The sequence below is a fragment of the Tenrec ecaudatus genome, chromosome 2 (assembly GCF_050624435.1).
Source record: "Tenrec ecaudatus isolate mTenEca1 chromosome 2, mTenEca1.hap1, whole genome shotgun sequence".
Taxonomy (NCBI): domain Eukaryota; kingdom Metazoa; phylum Chordata; class Mammalia; order Afrosoricida; family Tenrecidae; genus Tenrec; species Tenrec ecaudatus.
In genome coordinates this window covers 12,525,392-12,543,593 of record NC_134531.1, presented here as the reverse complement: position 1 = coordinate 12,543,593, position 18,202 = coordinate 12,525,392, and the positions used below count along the sequence as shown (strand labels likewise).

Here is an 18,202-nt window from a genome sequence, read left to right as displayed (position 1 = left end):
GCTGAAAGTGAGGAGGAATTGAAGCGCTTGCTAACGAAGATCAAGGACTGCAGCCTTCAGTGTGGATTACACCTCAATGTAAAGAAGACCAGAATCCTCACAACCGGGCCAATAGGTACCATCATGATAAATGGAGAGAAGGTTGAAGTTGTCAAGGATTTTGTTCTACTTGGATCCACAATCAATGCTAACCGGAGCAGCAGTCAAGAGATCAAATGATGTGCTGCGTTGGGTAAACCTGCTGCCCAAGACCTCTTTAGAGTGTTGAAAAGAAAGATGGTACTTTGATGACTCGGGTGCACTTGACCCAAACCTTGGTATTTTCAATTACCTTCTATGCATGTAAAATTTAGACATTGAATAAAGTGCTTAGTTTACAGGCTTGCTGATTCCACCAGCCATGACAGAAATGGGCTGGGTGGAACTGTGAGAGTTTGAATATTCCAAGGCTCTGGCTAGGGTCCCTGGTGGCTAGTGGTTACTCACAGGTCTGCTAATTGCAAGGTCAATCGTTTGAAACCACCAGCCTCTCTGAGAGAGAAAGTTGGGTCTCTCCATTGCCATAATGAGCTATAGTCTGGGAAACCCACAGAGGCAGTTCTAACGTGTCCTGGAGGGTCACTATGAGTCGGCATCAACTTGATGACGGGGAATTTGGTTTTGGTTTGCCAAGACCCTGGCTTTCTATTGTCCTGTCTTGTAAACCTCAGAACTGTGAGGTTGGCATTTTTCGTGCCTATTTCACCGGAATAGACTTGTCCCTTAAGGGGCAGCCAGGAGTGAGCAAGAGAGGTGAGCTGGAGAGGTTGGGGAGGTGTCAGAAAAACAAGAAAACAGGTCTAGGTCTGCCACTACTTTGTGACATGCTGGTTTCGGTCACCTCTTTGGGGCAAAATGGATTAATTTGGTTTTATAGGTCTTAAAGGAGAGTAGGAAGGTGGACTACAAAGAAATGGACCGCCTAAAACCCTGGTGCTACTGTAGTGGCTACTTGTTGGGTTGTGATCCTCATGGTCGGCAGTCTGAAGTCACGAACAGCTCCTCGGGAAAAGACTGAGCTTCGACTCTGGTCATTGGACTAGTGGACACCCACAAGGGGTCACGATGACTCAGCATTGACTGGATGGAAGCGAGTTTTCTTTTTTATAAAGGGGGTGGGTGTGGGGGTGGAGGAGAAGAGAGGAGAGGAGAGAAGAAAGGATAGGCAAGACCAGCAATGAAGAGAAGAGTAGAGAACAAAACGAAAAGGGAGCCGAGACCCAACAGAATCTTTATGGAAGGCAGGGAGGGGTTGGCCCAGACTCTGGAGGATGCTCAGGGTGGGGTGGGGTGGGGTGGGGTGGTGTGTGTTTGTGTGTGTGTGTGTGGTGTGTGTGGCGGCCAGCAGAGAGGGGTCAAAGCTCTCCGGGGCAAACAGGAGCCGGACCAGGGCTCCGGGTCCAGGCGGAGCATTGCTCGTCGCCATGGCAACCGCGTTCGCCCAAACAGCCATTGGAAGAGGCGGTGAGGGCCGGATCGCGGAGGAGCACAGGGGCTCCCAGCCGACAGCGGGAGCGAAAGTGGGCAGTGAACACGGAGCAGCACTTGCGGCGGCAAGATCCGCACTCGCGCCCCGCACTCGCCGGCGCGCAGCGCCATGGACAAGCTGGTACTGTTGGGGCGCTCTCCCGGGCGCGCGTCGCGGTGCCGGCCAGCCCGCTGCGGCGCATGCGCGGCCCGTGCGTGCCGCCGGAGGCCCGTGGGTGGCCGGGCGGGTCGGGGAGCTTCTCTGGGCTAACGTTTCAGTGACTGGGGCCGAAAACGTTTTCATGAGTTTTGGGTTTCATGCATTTTGCAAGTCCCGCCACCCCGCAGATGGCAGTGGTGAAGCGCGCTCACCAGGGCACCCTCTGGTTGCCAAAGCGCAACGCGCTCCCGACGCCTCTTCCCCTTACCGTCCGCCGGCTGCTTTCCCTCTTCCTCCTGGTCAAGGAGAACCGGCACCAAGCAGCACAGTGCGCCCTAGCGCGCCCCGGAGCCGCCGAGGCGGGGCAGCGGTCACTGCGGGGTCAAGTTTGTTGGCCGTTACTAGCTGTCCGCAGCTCTTGGACTTGGACAAAGGCAAGTGTTTAGTGGACTCCCTTGGAGAGAGCAGGAGAAGGAGGATGCGAAGAGAACGTTCCACTGGTTCCTGTGTTAGCTCTCTCGCCTTTGCCTTGGTGAACAGCGAGACCCGCGTTTAATACTTTTAAGCCAGTTGTCAATTAATTTGGTCTTACTCTCTTTTAAAATCTGAATATTGTGAAATGGTGTGTGTGTGTAACCTCACACAACCACCCCTCCTCCCTCCACACACATAAATTGCCATGTTTGCAAGGAGCCTTGTTAGCACAAAAGCGCTGGGCTGTTAACTAGAAGGTTAGTGTTTCAGACCCACTTAGAGGCTTGGAAGGAGACATACCGATCTATGGAAGCGCCCTGCCTCCATAAAGGTTAAAAACCAAACCCAAACAGACTCTCTGCCATCGAGTCAATGCCATCTCATAGCAACCTTATGGGACAGGGTGCAGCTGCTCCGGTGAGTTTCCGAGACTGCAACTCTTTACAGGAGTAGAAAGTCCTGTCTTTCTTCCACAGACTCGTTTGTGGTTTCGAACTGCTGACTTTGCAAAGGTGAGCGGTTCAACATGTAACCACGTGTAACCACTACACTACCAGCCAAGAAAATCCTCTGGGACAGTTCTGCTCTTACACAGGAATCAACACCACCACCACTCCTTGTTGCATTTATCATCAGGGGAAGTTTTATTTATGCATATTCTCATTTAACTTACACATCTATCACTCTGTAACTATATGACTGACTCTATTTGGTATTCAACAAAATGTGCAGCTGGCCATGATTTAATAACCATACATTTATAATTATGCAGATGTGTATAACTTATGGAAATACTACTGCTAATTTTTTTCTCCTTTCTGCAAATCTTTACCTTGCTCGAAATTTGCTTATTCTTGTGAAGGACCCATTCTGGTAAACAAGTACTAATGTTTTGCATATAACATTACATACCAACACACATCCACACGCACACACACACACCAAACTCGTTGCCATTGAGTCAATTCAACTCATAATGATTCCATAAGTATGTGGAATTTTTGATACATTACTTTTGTCCACACTGGAATTTCTAATACACTTTCCTTAAGACAAATACTCACTTGCTCTTCTGAACCTTTTCATCCTTTCCCCCTTTTCCTGTCCAAGAAGATGGTGACCCTGAAATGGTAAATGACATTGCTACTTATAAAACCAGGGGATTATTTTTTGTCTGTGTTAATTTAAAAATCCATCTGTTATGCAATCTTTTCATGCATTTGTGAGATTTTTATCCTATAAGGACATAACATAGTTCCTATTCTCAGCTAGGAGGGAGGACCTTATCTGCAGCAGTGGCATGCTCAGACATAGTGCTGGAAGGGCCCCCTGCGGTCGGAAGGCGCTCAAAATAGGTTCAAGGGAAACAAGGGTTGTGAGGAGGACCCAGGACCCAGGACCCAGGAGTGTTTCACTGCATTGTGCACCTAACAACCGCGTTGGCCTCCTGCCCTGCTGTTTTATTTATTATTCAGTACCATTTCGGTATTATTTTACTTCCTCTACTTTTCTGTTTTTCAAGTTGGAGTTGAGAGCCTCCCTCGCCAAAAAAAAAAAAAAAAAGAAAAAAGAAAAACTTCTTAAAGAATGCTTGATAACGTAAGAAAATGCTCATAATTAGTAAGTGAAAGAAATAGATTACCGAGCAACGAGGTCCCAATTTTATGACAAGGAAAAGGTGTATACATATGTTTAGAACAACAGGATAAACTGACATGCACCAAAATATTGATGCTATTGATCTCTGGCTGGTGGCATTAAAAGGGAGGTTTTCCTTTTTGCTTTCTTTTAAAGATATTCTGTACAATATCTATCATCTTTGGCACATATCTGCAGACATTTTGCAGTACAGAATAAGCTCCTCCAAATACATGCACAATTTTCATCTCAGAAAACACACTTAGCATCCTTTAGTCACTGTTTACTGTTTGCCGTGCACACAGTTCACATCCTGTAAATACTAGTTTGTGATTCATGCTCTGCTCCCTACCAGATGTAGCAGGTAGCCTGTTTGACATAAGTTAGCGGTGGTGAGTCGCATGGCTGAGCTGCACTTGATTGCCAGTTAGTGGTCTGGACTCACCAGCTCCTGTGCAGGCGATGACTGTGGCAGTCTGCCTCTGTCCAGATTTATAACCTTGGAAAGCCTAGGCGGAGTTTAACCCTGTCCTACAGTCAGTGTGCGTCAGAATGGACTTGCACGCCTGGGGGTGTATTGTGCCCAGATCTTGACTATATCATGGTGGTAAAGTTAGGGGACATTGAAAAAGCGGAAGACATCTAAGGAGATGGATTGACAACATGTAGCTGCTGCATCAGTGGGCTCAAGCAAAGGAACAATGATGACAGCAATGTCGCTCAATTCATCGCAGTAGCAAAATGAGAGTGATGAAGTAGCAACAAAAATGATTTTATGGTTGGGGTCACCACAACCTGAGGAACTGTATGAAAGGGTCGCGGCATTAGGCAGGTTTAGAACCCCTGAATTATGAGGCTGGCACAGGACCTGGCAGTGTTTTGTTCTGTTGTGCAGAGGGTTGCTATGGGTCGGAATCGACATGATGACACCTAACAAGAAAAACATGCTGCCCACATCTTCTGAAAAGCATGGCAATACTGCAGTGTCTGGCTCACTCCCACTCCTCCTTGGATAGCATCATTTTCTTGTGTGGCAATATATGCAATGCAATATTTGTCATTCTAACATTTTTTTAACCTCTGGCAGTTAATAGACATTAATTACTTCTGTATGTTGTACAACCATCACCACTACTCTTCAACCGAAACTCAGCCCCTCCCCCTAAACAACACTACCCCCTTCCTTCATCCATAGTAACTATGACTTTGACTTCTGTACATTTGTCTGTACCAGTGTTTCATGAAATTGGGCTCATATCTTCTTTGCCCTTTTGTGACTTAACTTATTTCACTCGGCATTATGGTTTCAAGCTTTGTCCTTGTTGTACTGTGTCTTAGAATTTCATTTTTCTTATCATTGCATGTATATATCACATTTGGTCTCTCTATGCAGCTGCCCATGGCTATTTAAGTTGCCTCTGACTTGTGTGGGCTGAGTGGCAGTGACATTGGTGGACAAGTTTTGTGTTCCTGCTTCCAGTTTGTGGGTTTATATCTAGAAGTGGGATCAGGATTGGAGGAAGGTTTATTAACAGCCAGTGATGTGCAGATGCCACAACCTTGCTTGCTGAGTGCGAGGAGGACTGGCAGCCCTGGCTGATGAAGAGCAAGGATTTTAGCCTTGAGTGTGGAGGACAGCTCACTGTAAGGAAGACCCAAATCCTCACAGCTGGACCCACAGGTGACATCATGATCAATGGAAAAAATATAGAAGTTACCAAGGAGTTCTTCTTGATTGGAGTCATAATCTATGCTTCATGGAAGCAGCAGTGAAGAGATCAGTGATGGGTTGATTTAGGTAACTCTGCACAAGACCTTTTTAGCGTAGTGAAGAGAAAGGATGTTGCTTTGGAGACCAAGGCGCTCCTGACTCAAGGCATGGTATTTTCCATTGTAAATGTTAAACACACATGCCACCTCTGTGCAATGTGATCACGTTGAGTTCTTCAGGGAAGGTGTGACACCTGTCACCCCCGCCCTGCCTCCCATGGCGTGTGGAGGTGATGGAAGGCATGTCTGAGGGGAGGGTCAGCATTAGAACAAAGGAGTCTCTCAGTGGGCTGTTTCGAGGAATTGGCTCCCTGCATTGTAAGGGATGGTCAGAGGAAGTTTACCTGCTAGGTCCCTCCTTCTCTTCATGCGGATCTCTTTCCTGGTACTGAGTGCTGTCGTTGTTGATTTATACCTCCACATTGTTTGCCTTGGGCTTTACCTCTTGTGGCCTTGCTTTCAACAAACAGACAAAAGAAGAAAAGTCAAACAATTGGTCACTCATGACTGTGCGAATAAAAACCAGTGGTTTCCAGTCAAGAGTGGATTGCATACCGGGGATGTTTTTACTGCTTCGCTTGTTGACTTACAGTCTGTGGGGAAACCAAATATGAGACAGTGCAGGGGCTGGACAGTCCTCTCCTCACACGGCAAGTTCCCACTCGGGGAGGGGTCATCACGAATTGCTGAAGGAATGCTTTCTTTTTGTATTTCCCTCTATCTAGAGAAAAATACTCTGGGCAACTCTGCTGCAAAGGATCTCTTTAAAGGGTTAAAAAGCCTTTAAACTCTTACCACAATCCATACATATACATACATCAATTGTATAAAGCACATCCATACATTCCCTGCCCCAATCATTCTCAAGGCATTTGCTCTCCACTTAAGCCCCTTGCATCAGGTCCTCTTTTTTTCCCCCCTCCCTCCCCTTTCCCCCCTCCCTCATGTGCCCTTGGTAATTTATACATCGTTATTTTGTCATATCTTGTATGAGTCCCTAATAAAATGTAAAAAAAGAAAAGAGGAGAAAAAAATGATTAGGGCAAAGACTGTACAGATGTGCTTTATACAATTGATGTATGTATATGTATGAACTGTGATAAGAATTGTATGAGCCCCAATAAATTGTTAAAAAAAAAACCTTTAAAGGTGTCACTTTGAAGACTCAGGTGTGCCTGCTCAAGCCAGGACATTTTCAGTCGCCTCACAGGCATGTGAAAGCTGACAGTGAATAAGGAAGACTGAAGAAGATTCATGCCTTTGAACGATGGTGTTGCTGGAAGCACAAACCCGTGTTGGGAGAGGTCCAAGTCAGAATGCTTCCCAGAGGAAGCATCCTTCAGGCATGTCATCAGGATGCACCAGTCCCTGGAAAAGGATGTGCCGGTAAAGTAGGGGGGGGGCAGTGTAAAAGAGTTAGATGGGTTGGCACCGTGCCTGCAACATGGCTTAGACACAGCAGTGATTGGGAAGATGGGGCTGGACCAGGCAGCATGTCGTTCTGTTGTACATAGGCTCCCTGTGGATTGAAACCAACTCGAAGGCACCTACCAACAATGCCAACATGCTTGTCTACTGATGCTCTCTCATGGATACCAGAAGTGGGTGTCTGTAAAGAAGCGACATCTATTTTCTCCAAGTTCAGAAAGCCAAAGTCCAGTTCAGGGCACTGACTATCGAGGAAGGCCCTCCCTGTGAACTCTTGGGCAAGTTGCTTGTCTCTTTCAGCTTCTGTAGCTCTTGTGTTTCTTGGTTCCTTGATAACCTTCATGTGGTATCTTGCCCCCTTCCCTCATATCGTCTGCGCCTACTTCTGTGCCCAACCTGTTCTTTTTATTAGCCAGAAGTGATTAGGTTTCGGACACACCTTATGCTAATATGACCTTACTGAAAACAGGAATCCCATCTCCAAATAGGATTACCTCCACAGGGATAGGGCTTAGGCTTCCAGCACATTTTCAGAAATAGAATTCAATCCACAACACTGACTTTCCATGCTAGAACATTCACCCTGAGCTCTAATTCACAGAGCCTTGCCCTTTAAAACACAAATTTGTTTCTGCATATGAATTTAAAAGGAAAACTCCAGAATACTAAAGAGTAAAAGAAAAACTGTATTGTTTTCAGTCTATGAAAGTCCTTTACCAAAGTTTGTTGGTTGTGCAGGGAACAGTCATGTGCTATAGGGCCATAGACCACCTCTCAATGTCAATATCAATGTCAGGGTCACTTTGTAAGAAGAACATTCGGAATGGGAACTGTTGCTGTGATCATATCTGGAAACCACCATCAGTCCTACAAATTATGAATGGTGTAAGAGAGAGGTGAGAAGGCAGGAAGGATAAATGTGTCTTTTTTCATGAGCAGGACTAAAGGTGATCTCCTATATGACTCGCCACTGTTCAGTAACAGAGAACTCAAAGTTCTGACCACTCTACACGTGCATCCTTATAATCCAGATCGGTACAGGAAGCATAAAAGCATAAATGTGTTTTGGCTGAAGTCAATTAAGGGAAGTGAATTCCCTCTTCTCCCAATCTTTTTGATGATGGGATATTTAATTTATGATCAAGGGAAAATGGGGTTTTAGAATTTTTAATGTACCTTTGATAGTTCCTTCCCCAAAGTTATAGTTAATATTGTTGCTAGGTGCCACTGAGTCTGTTCCAACCCACAGCCGCCCGGTGTACAATAGAACAAAACACCACACAGTCCTGCGCCAGTATCATGACTGCTCTGCTTCCTGAGCCCATTGCTGCAGCCTCTGCGGCAGTGCATCTCACGGAGGGCTTCCCTCGTTTTCACTGCCCCTCCCCTTTCCCACGCCTGACGTCCTTCCAGGGACTGGTCTCTCCTGGCAACACGTCCAAAGTGTGTGGATTAAATCTCACCATCCTTGCCTCTCATGAGCACTCTGGTGGTACTTCTTCCAGGACTGATTTGTTTGTCCTTTAAGCAGTTCATGGTACTTTCAAAGTTCTTCCTCAGCACCGCACTTCAAGCACATCAACCATCTTTGGTCTTCCTTATTCAATGTTCAATTTTCACATGTATCTGAGTTATTGAAAATACCGTAGCCTAGCTCAGGTGTACCAGTCCTTAAACTAACCTCCTTGCTTTTCAGTACTTTAAAGAGGGCGTGAGCCGTACATTTACCTAATGCAATGTCTCTTTTGATCTCTCTACTGATGTTTCCATGAGCTTTGAATTTGGATACAAGTGAGACAGAATCTTTCACAACTTCAACCTCTTCTCCATTTATCATAATGTTACCTATTGGTCCAGTTGTGAGGACTTTGGCTTCTTTACATGGAGTCGTGTACTAAAGGCTGCAACACTGGATTTTTATCAGCAAGTGCCTCAAGCGCTCTTCACTTTCAGCAAATAAGACTTAATAGCAAAGTGTAATTTATGTAAATTGATTAACTAAATTATTATTTAATAAACGACTATTAAAACAGCACTAAAACTATAATAAAATGGTGTATTTAAATGGTTACACTACTATTAGCAATACTTTAAACTTATTAAAACAAAATAAAAAACAAACTCACAGCCATTGGGTTGACACTGACTCATAGCATTCCTTTATTGGGCTCCTGACACTGAAAATCCTTAAGGGAGCAGGCAGCCTCCATCTTTCTCTTTCGCCTGCTGTGTTTGAACTTCTGACCTTGTGGACAGCATTCCACTGTTCAACATGTTGTTGTTGCTAGGTACTGTCAAGGTGGTTTGGACTCACAGTGACCCAATGTACACCAGACTGAAACCCTGGCCAGTCCTGGGCTATGTTCACAATTGTTGCCGAGCCCATTGTTGCAGCCGCTGTGTCCATCCTGATAGCATACCTAGATGCAAGACAAGTCTTCCCATCCTCGCTTATAAGCATCACTCTGGCTGTACTTTACCGAGAGAGATCTCTTTGGGTTTTTGTTGGCAGTCCATGGTACCTTCAATATTCACCAGCATCACAACTCAAATGCACCAATTCTTCTTCAGTCTTCTTTATTCAATGTCCAAGTTTCACAGCCACGGGAGGCAATTGGATCAGCGTACCTTAGTCCTCAAAGTGACTACTCTTCAGCCCTTCAAAGAGGTCTTGGGCAGCAGATTTCTCAAGGCAATATGTCTTCTCTTCTCTTGACCGCTATGTCCCTGGGTAGTGATTGCTGGTCCAAGTAAGAGGAAATCCTTGACAATTTTCATCTTTTTCTCTGTTAATTGTGTCACACATGAACAATAAAGCCTTTATCTTATAGCCTCAGTGTGTGAGAGTGCTGTAATACTACAAGTGAGTGGCTTTAAAGAGCAGCAATTCACTGTCTTTCCCTTCTAGAGGCGACTAATGCAAATCAAGGCACCAAGCCTAGAAGCAGGTCCTCTTTGTCTCCTTCATCTTCTAGTAGCTGTCGGCATCCTGGGCATTTCTGGACCGTAGATGGACGATCACATTGCTGCTGTCTGCCCTTTGTCTGTATCTCTCCTGGGCTGCTCTTTTATCTCAGATACTCACAGAAGGGATTAGGTCTAGGTGTGATATTATTAGCATAACAAGAGAAAATTCTGTTTCCAAACAGAGCCCTGTTCATAGGTCCAGGGATTGAGCATATATGTGGGAGGGATGGGGCACAACTTAATCTATAACATGGGAGATGAACCACCGTGAGAAAATTGAGCTACTGATGGACCTGAATGGGGTGACTTCAGACCATTCATTCCATTTCATTCCTACCTTTCTAATGAAAACCACGCAGCCCTCTCCTCGTGTGGGTCTGAGTATTACTGTGTGAATAGCAATGAGGAGAAGAATTCCCAACCTAGATACAGAATTGCTTAATGGTGTTCATGTTTATGCAGCTGACCTCAGAAAACGTGCCATAATTGCAGCCGATTAGGAAGTAGAACTAACATGTTAAATGATGTTCTGACTGCCATCAAGTCAGTGCTGACTCACAGCAACCCCCTGTGGGTTTCTGAGACTAACTATTTACAGGACTAGAAAGACCAGTTTTTCTCCCTCAGAGCTGCTGCTGGTTTCAAACTGCTGACCACACCGATCTCAGTCCAACACGTAACCGCTATACCACCAGGGCCCCACTTAGAACCTAACTAATGTTACAGTCAAGACAGATGGGTATGTGCTTAGTCATCAAACGTTTTGCTCTTCATTCCTTCTCTCCCATTACATTTTCACTTGCAGAGAGTTTTTTGGTTGTATTTCTGCTGGTTTTCTTTGCAAATTTGTAACTTGATTGAAAGGAAGATCTCAGTGCTAAGTCTTGTTTGCAACACAAAGAGCACAAAGACAAGGGCTGTAACGTTCCAAAGTTGTCTTACTGTGTTCATACTCTCGGGCAGGCTCCGGTCGGGTGCCGGGCAACCCCATTTCATGAAGTGCAATTACCATATTCTTCTATGGATAACATTTTTGTTTTCATTTCTAGTGAGGGTCTGTCTAGTGTTGTCGCTGCAAGAGCACCTTCGAAAGCACCCAGGGGATAGATCCGCTGGGACTCCCTTTGAGTTGACATGGACACGCACGATGACTTTGCTATGGTGCCAGATAGGGCGGATCATTTTGTGTGTGCAAAGGACATTTATTTGGGTGCAGGGCAGGGGATGGTGTGTGGTGGATTGAATTGAGTCCCTCGAAATATTATGTTGCAGTTGGACCCCCCAGAACGTGTGCGTGTGAATTCGGAAATAGAGTCTTTGAAGATGTTATGAATGAATGGAAGGCTGACCTGGAGTGGGGTAGATCTAATCCAATATGAGTGATGCCTTTATTAAGGAGACAAGACACAGAGACAGAGATACGGGGGAATGGGCCATGTGACGGTGGAGGCAGAGATGGTTGTATCTACAAGCAGAGGCATGTCCCAGCCTAACAGAACCTGGCAGAGATCATGGCCTTGCCAACAACCTGAATTTGGACTTGGAGCTTCCAGAGACATGGTCTGGTTTTAGAATTGCATAAATTCAGCCTTAAAGTATATCCCTTTTAGACTGTCAGCTTTGAAAGCACATCTGTATGCTTAATTTTTGAATCCCTGGGTGGCACAAGTGGTTAAGCTCTTCTCTACTAATAAATACATTGTAGGTTCAAATCCACCCAGAAGCATGTAGGAAGTAAAGTCTGGTGACCTTCCCTGAAAAGTTAAACTGAACAAAACCACAACTCACTGCCATCGAGTTGATTCTGGCTCCCAGTGACCCTCTCTGACAGCGTCCAACTGTCACATCCTTGAAAATGCTGAGAGCAAATTTACTCTGGACACTTAAAGTGGCCACAAGTCAAAATCAACCAACAGGAATGATAGGATGTCTGTTTTAGCTCCCAAAAAAGTGGTTTTGAAAAAAAAATCAACTGACAATGCCACCATTTAATTTTTAACTGCATTGATTAAAAAGAATACACGGAATCTCCTTCTCACATGCCGTCTCACTCAGAGTCAGAACGTGAAGGTCCAAAGCAGAGGTTCTGTTCACTGTGGGTGTGTCCTGGTGCCCCCAGTGTGGGAAGGAGCTAAGTGTGACATGACAGAGATGGAGCCAACCGGTCCCCAAGGAACACTCTCAAGGACCCGAAGTGGAGGATTTCATTTTTTTAAATAATCATTTTATTAGGGTCTCGTGCAACTCTTATCACAATCCATACATACATCAATTGTGTCAAGCACATTCGTACATTTGTTGCCATCACCATTCTCAAAACACCTGCTTTCTACTTGAGCCCTTGGTATCAGCTCCTCATTTTCTCCTTCCCTCCCTGCTCCCCCTGCCCCTTGAACCCTTGATAATTCATAAGTTATTATTATTTTGTCATATCTTACACCATTTGACGTTTCCCTCACCCACTTCTCCGCTGTCTGTCCCCCAGGGAGGAGGTTATATGTAGACCTTATAATCTGTTCCCTCTTTCTCCCTCACCTTCCCTCCACCCTCCAGATATCGCCACTCTCACCACTAGTCCTGAGGGGTTCATCTGTCCTGAATTCCCTGTATTTCCAGTTCCTATCTGTGCCAGTGTACATGGTCTGGTCCAGCCGGATATGTAAGGTAGAATTGGTATCATGATAGTGGGGGGGAGGAAGCATTCAAAAACTAGAGGAAAATTGTATATTTCATCACCCTGACTGGCTAGTCTCCTCCCCTTATCCCTTCTGCAAGGGGATGTCAAATTTCCCACAGATGGGCCCTGGATCCCCACTCCGCACATGCCTCATTCATAATGCTATGATTTTTTTTTGTCTTTGATGCCTGATACCTGATCCCTTTGATGCCTTGTGATCTCACTGGCTGGTGTGCTTCTTCCATGTGGGTTTTGTTGTTTCTCAGTTAGATGGCCCCTTGTTTATCTTCAAGCCTATAAGACCCAGATTCTATATATTTTGACAGACAGGCACTATCAGCTTTCTTCACCACATTTGCCTATGCACCCACTTTGTCTTCAGCATTTGTGTCGGGGTAGGCTGGTGTGCTTCTTCCATGTGGGCTTTGTTGTTTCTTAACTAGATGGCTGCCTGTTTATCGTCAAGCCTTTAAGACTGCAGATGCTATATCATTTGATAGCCGGGCACCATCAGCTTTCTTCACCACTTTTGCTTATGCACCCACTTTGTCCACAGCGATCGAGTTGGGACAGGCTGGTGTGCTTCTTCCATGTGGGTTTTGTTGTCTCTCAGCTAGATGGCTGTTTATTTATCTTCAGGTCTTTAAGACTTCAGGTGCTGTATCTTTTGGTAGCCAGGCACCGTCAGCTTTCTTCACCACATTTGCTTGTGTACCCGTTGTCTTCAGCAATCGTGCCAGGAAGGTGAGCATCTCAGACTGCCGAATTGTTAGAACAAAGTGTTCTTGTATTGAGGGAGTACTTGTGCAGGGGCCCACTGTCCATCTGTTTTCTTACTACTTAACCTATAAATATATGTACATAGATCTATTTCCCCCTCATCATATATAAATATATTTATGAGGGTTTAATTTTTATCAACATCTGCTCAAAACTTGAAATTTTCCTTGGTCAGAAGTATCTTTGATCATGCAATGGCATAATGGTCAATGCATTATCCGCTTTCCTCTGATGACAGTAATTGTGAAAACTCGATTTTATCAAAGTTCCTGAGTCTGTAGGCTACAGATCTGTCAATGACTTTCCAATGAGACGGAGCACCCGCCTGTCTGATTGCATGTTTGAACACCCCACTTCTCCATCATAGAAGACAGATTTCAATCAACGGTGTGGCAGGGAGGACGAAAGTCTCTTCTGTTCACTCTATGGATGACATTACAAAGTAGTGACGTGAAGAGGGGACCTGAGAGTTTCCAACCAAGCCATGTGTGAAGAAAGTATTTTAGAAGACTTTTCAGCAAGTTAATAAAATATTCTGTTGTCACCCAGCTCTGGATTCTGTGTTCTTTTTCTTTAAGTGGAGTGTTCCTCCCCTACGCCCACCCTCCGCCCCCCCCCCCCCAGCTGCACTGCCATGTTGATTCTGACTCATGGTGACCCATGACTGTCAGGGCAGGACTGTTCACCAAAGGCTTTTCAATTTCCGATTTTTCACAAGTAGTTTACTAGGACTCTTTTCCCTCAACGAATCGAACATCAACTTTTTGGTTCGTGTCTGTGGTGAAGTGAAATTGTTTGGGTTGAATCCTCTGGCCAGCGAGTAGGTTCTGATCCATGGTAATCCCACGCACAATGAGACGAAACCCTGCCTGGCCCTGCACCATTCTCACAATTGTTCCTATGCTTGAGCCCACTGTTGCAGCCAACAATGGCTTGAATGTCCAACTTTCACATGCATATGAGGCAATTGAAAAATACCATGGCTTGGGTCAGGTGCATCTTCACCCCCGCTTTCCAATATTCTAAGGAGGTCTTGTGCAACAGATTGACCTAATGCAACGTGTCTGTTGATCTCTTGATTGCTCCTCCCATGAACGTTGACTGTAGATCAAAGCAATTTGAAAATCGTTGACAACTTCAACCTTTTTGCCATTTATCATGATGTTACCTATCAGTCCAGTGGTGAGGATTTTGGTCTTCGTGACATTGAGTTTAATCCATAGTGAAGGCTGTAATCCTTGATCTTCATCAGCAAGTGTTTCAAATCCTCCTGTCATCAAGCAAGGTTGTACCATCCGCATATTGCAGATTGCTCAGAAGCATTCCTCCAATCCTGATGCTGCATTCTTCATCATAAATCCAGATTCTCTGGGTATTTGCACAGCATACAGATGGAATGCATATGGTCAGAGGGTACAACCCTGATGGATCCTTTCCTGATTTTAAATCATGCAGCATTATCTTGTTGTGTTTGTCAATTACCTCTTGATCCATGTACAAGTTCCACAAGAACACAATCTGGAATTCCAATTTTTCTCAAGGTTACCCATAGTCTATTAAGATCCAAACACTCAGAATGCCTTGGCATAGTCACTAGAACTCAAGTAAATATCTTTCTTGTATTCTCTACTTTCAGCCAAGATCCATATGATATCAGCAATGATATCCTTTCTTCCATATCCTCTGGCCTATCAATATATTGTTGCACCCATTGTTGAATGATTTTCAGCAAAATTCAACCTGCATATAAGATATCAATGATATTGTTCATAATTTTTTCATTCTTTGGGGTAATCTTTCTTTGGAATGGGTGCAAATATGGATCTTTTCCAGTCGATTGGCTAAGTAACCATCTTCCAAATTTCCTGGCATCAATGAGTAAGTGCTTCCAGTGCCTCATCAGCTTGTTGAAACATTTCATCTAGTATTCCATCAATTTCTGGTGCCTTGTTTTTGGCTAATGCTTTCAGTGCAACTTGAACTTTCTTCAGCACCATTGGTTCTTGATCATATGCTACTTCCTGAAATGGTGGAATGTCAACTACTTCTTTTAAAATATATTTTAAAATCATTTTATTGGGGGCTCATACAGCTCTTATCTGTCAACTAGTTCTTTTTGATACAGTGACTGTATGGATTCTTTCCATCTTCTTTTGATGATTCCTGCATCATTCAATGTTTGCTCATAGAATATTCCAATATTTCAACTTGAGGCTTGACTTTTTTTTTCTTGAGTCCATTCAGTTTAAGATGTAATGAGTATGTTCTTTATAACTGCCATTGGATGATTGGGTGGGTCCATGCAAACAGAGTGTGCACTATACCGTTAGAGAGGATATTGGCCAGGTGTGCTGTTCTGCTGGGTGTGTGAGTTGAGCCATCTCAGAAGCAGGGAGAGGGAGAATCACAGGACCACCAAGAAAGCCACCAGAGGAACTTGTGAGCCTTCCTTTCCTGAAGTGGCAGAGGTACTGGAGACACCAAGACCGGGAGGCAGAGTCTCAGGCTTTCCAGTGCATGAAGCAATGCAGAGGCCAAGGGACCATGCAACTGAGAGTTCAAGGACCAGAGAGAGAGAAAGACATGCCTGCCTGTATGATTGGGGAGAGGTGTTATGGACCAAAGCCCTGTGCCCTTAACGTTTTATAATCTGTTAGCTTCTCTCCTGGACCCTCATAATTGTGAGTATTATCTGTGACTTCTGTGTGGCTATTGATATGAATTACAAACCCAGCAGAAAGCAGAGCACACAGAAGGATGGCTGGTGTTAGAATAGGGTGAAGAAGGATGGGAGGTCGAGGCATGTCTGACCTCTGCCTATTGCAGACAGCCATGGGCTGGTGTAGAGTTGAATTTTCTCTACGGTAGAGCCAGAGGAGGCCAGATGTGGCCCCCATGCCATTTCCTTGGGGTTTAAGCACATTAACTGTTTGCATCACCCAAGGACCCCTGCGTATGCCCTAGCTGAAGCCAAACGCACTGCCATTGATGTGATTCTTACTCACAGTGACCCTTTGTAGGATTTCTGAGCCCGTGAATTTTGACAGGAGTAGAGAGCTGCATCTTTCTTCTGAGGAGTGGCCGGTTGAACCACCACCCTAGCCGTTTGCAGTCTAACACTTAACCTGCTGCTGCTAATAGGGCTCCTTAGCAAAAGGATCCCCTCCCAACCCAACCCAAACCAACCCAACCCAAACCAAACCAAACTCACTGTCATCAAGTCAATGCAGACTCATGGTGACCCTATAGGTAGAACTGCCCTTGTTGGTTTTAAAGTCTATAACTCTGTATGGGAGTAGAAAGCCCTGTCTTTGTATAGAAGAGTGGTTTGAACTGGTGATCTTGAGAATTTCAGCCCAACTTGTAACCAGTACCCAACCAGGGCTCTTAGCATAAGGTCCTGACTTACTTAATCGGGCTTCATCCTGGGTAGGCCTAAGCCAACTGCTAATAGGTGACATGAGAACTATAGGTGCTGATTGGAAGGGATGGAGGCCGAGAAGTGGAGAAGTGGGGACATGGCAAAGAAAAGGAAAACGTATCAAAAGAGTCAAATTTAGTTTTTCTTTTCTCACAATTTTCTGTGCAACTGGCCTTCGTGAAAGCCTTGGCCAGCTTGTTAAATGCCCATCCTATGTGTTGCTTTGGACGAGAGAGGCTTAAAGATGTGCGTTTTTGTTACAAAAGGATTAGCTATCAAATTGAGAAGACAAGCAGGCCAAACTCTGCTGAAAATCCTACACTAGTTGAAGTGAAAGCCAGCTCAGCACCAAATGTGCGTGATTATCAAGACACGAAAAGCCCAGGAAGGACCAGTGTGGAGGGAAGCCTCTGCTTTGCCTCTATCAGCAACTCTGAGGCTGATGGAATGGCTGGCCAGCCAACCGTGAGCTCCTGGCATGTGGTCAATGGGTCTGCATTCCATCTGAGTCTGTTGCGGCCCAGGAGTGATGGGCAGATGCTTCTGAAGACAGGCTGTGAAGAACCTGAGACAGACAGTTGTAGAGGCTCAGCAGCTGTTCAAAGGGACCCTGGGTCATGCGGGTAGAAGAAATGCTACAGGCATAAGCAGGCCAGCAGTAGACAAACTAGGTGAGCAGCAATCTGCGTGCAATCCTGCGGCCAAGAGGCACAGGCAAGTAGGAAGCACTCCACGTGAGTCCATTTATGATCTCCAACCACTGATTCCATTTAAGCTTATCAGTGGCGACAGCTTCCAGAACAGTGAGGTGACTCCTGTAGAGTAGCGATGCTGCAGAGTGAGACGCCCTGGCGTTTGCAGGACCTGGTAACCCTGCATTATGCATCGTTGCTGTGTCAGGGGCTAGGCATCTCTTCGTATCTACAATGTGTAATGAGCTGGTGTACAACAACGGGTTGCTCTTTCTGTCTTGTTCTTCATGGTACAACCATTTTGCTGAGCTTTCTTATTGGAATGGTTTTTAAATTCTGTTTCTGAACCTTAACATTTTTTGTCTTTGTTTTGTGTGACTGCATTGATGACATGCTTTCAAGAAGGTCAATGTAAATAATGAATAGTCTCAAAGGCAGAATTCCTTTAAGGGAAGAAGTCGACTTTGGGGAAACCCAAACAAAAACCCAACTCTGAGAGTTAGAGTTAGGAGATGGAGGTCTCAGGGCAAAATCTAGGACAATCAAGGTCAGTGGTAGGTGGGCTGGTGAGGGATGGGAGAGCTAGGGAGCTGAACCGAAGGAAAGGAGATCTGGAACTTGGATGCTGGGGATGATGTGTTATGGGGGAAAGAATCGCAGCTAAGTAAAGGCTCCTTCGGAAGTTTTCT

The 18,202-nt window shown here is 45.1% G+C and overlaps 1 protein-coding gene across 1 annotated transcript in view; it reads left to right on the top strand.

Annotated features, from left to right (window-relative positions):
• The first annotated feature begins 1,503 nt into the window (after positions 1 to 1,503).
• The window catches only part of DNAH5 (dynein axonemal heavy chain 5), a 378,136-nt gene continuing 361,437 nt past the window's right edge, over positions 1,504 to 18,202 (top strand). The window contains exon 1 of the mRNA XM_075540865.1: positions 1,504 to 1,648. Within this exon, the coding sequence (XP_075396980.1) occupies positions 1,637 to 1,648 (12 nt within the window). The 5' untranslated portion in view covers positions 1,504 to 1,636. The remainder of the gene's footprint in view (positions 1,649 to 18,202) is intronic.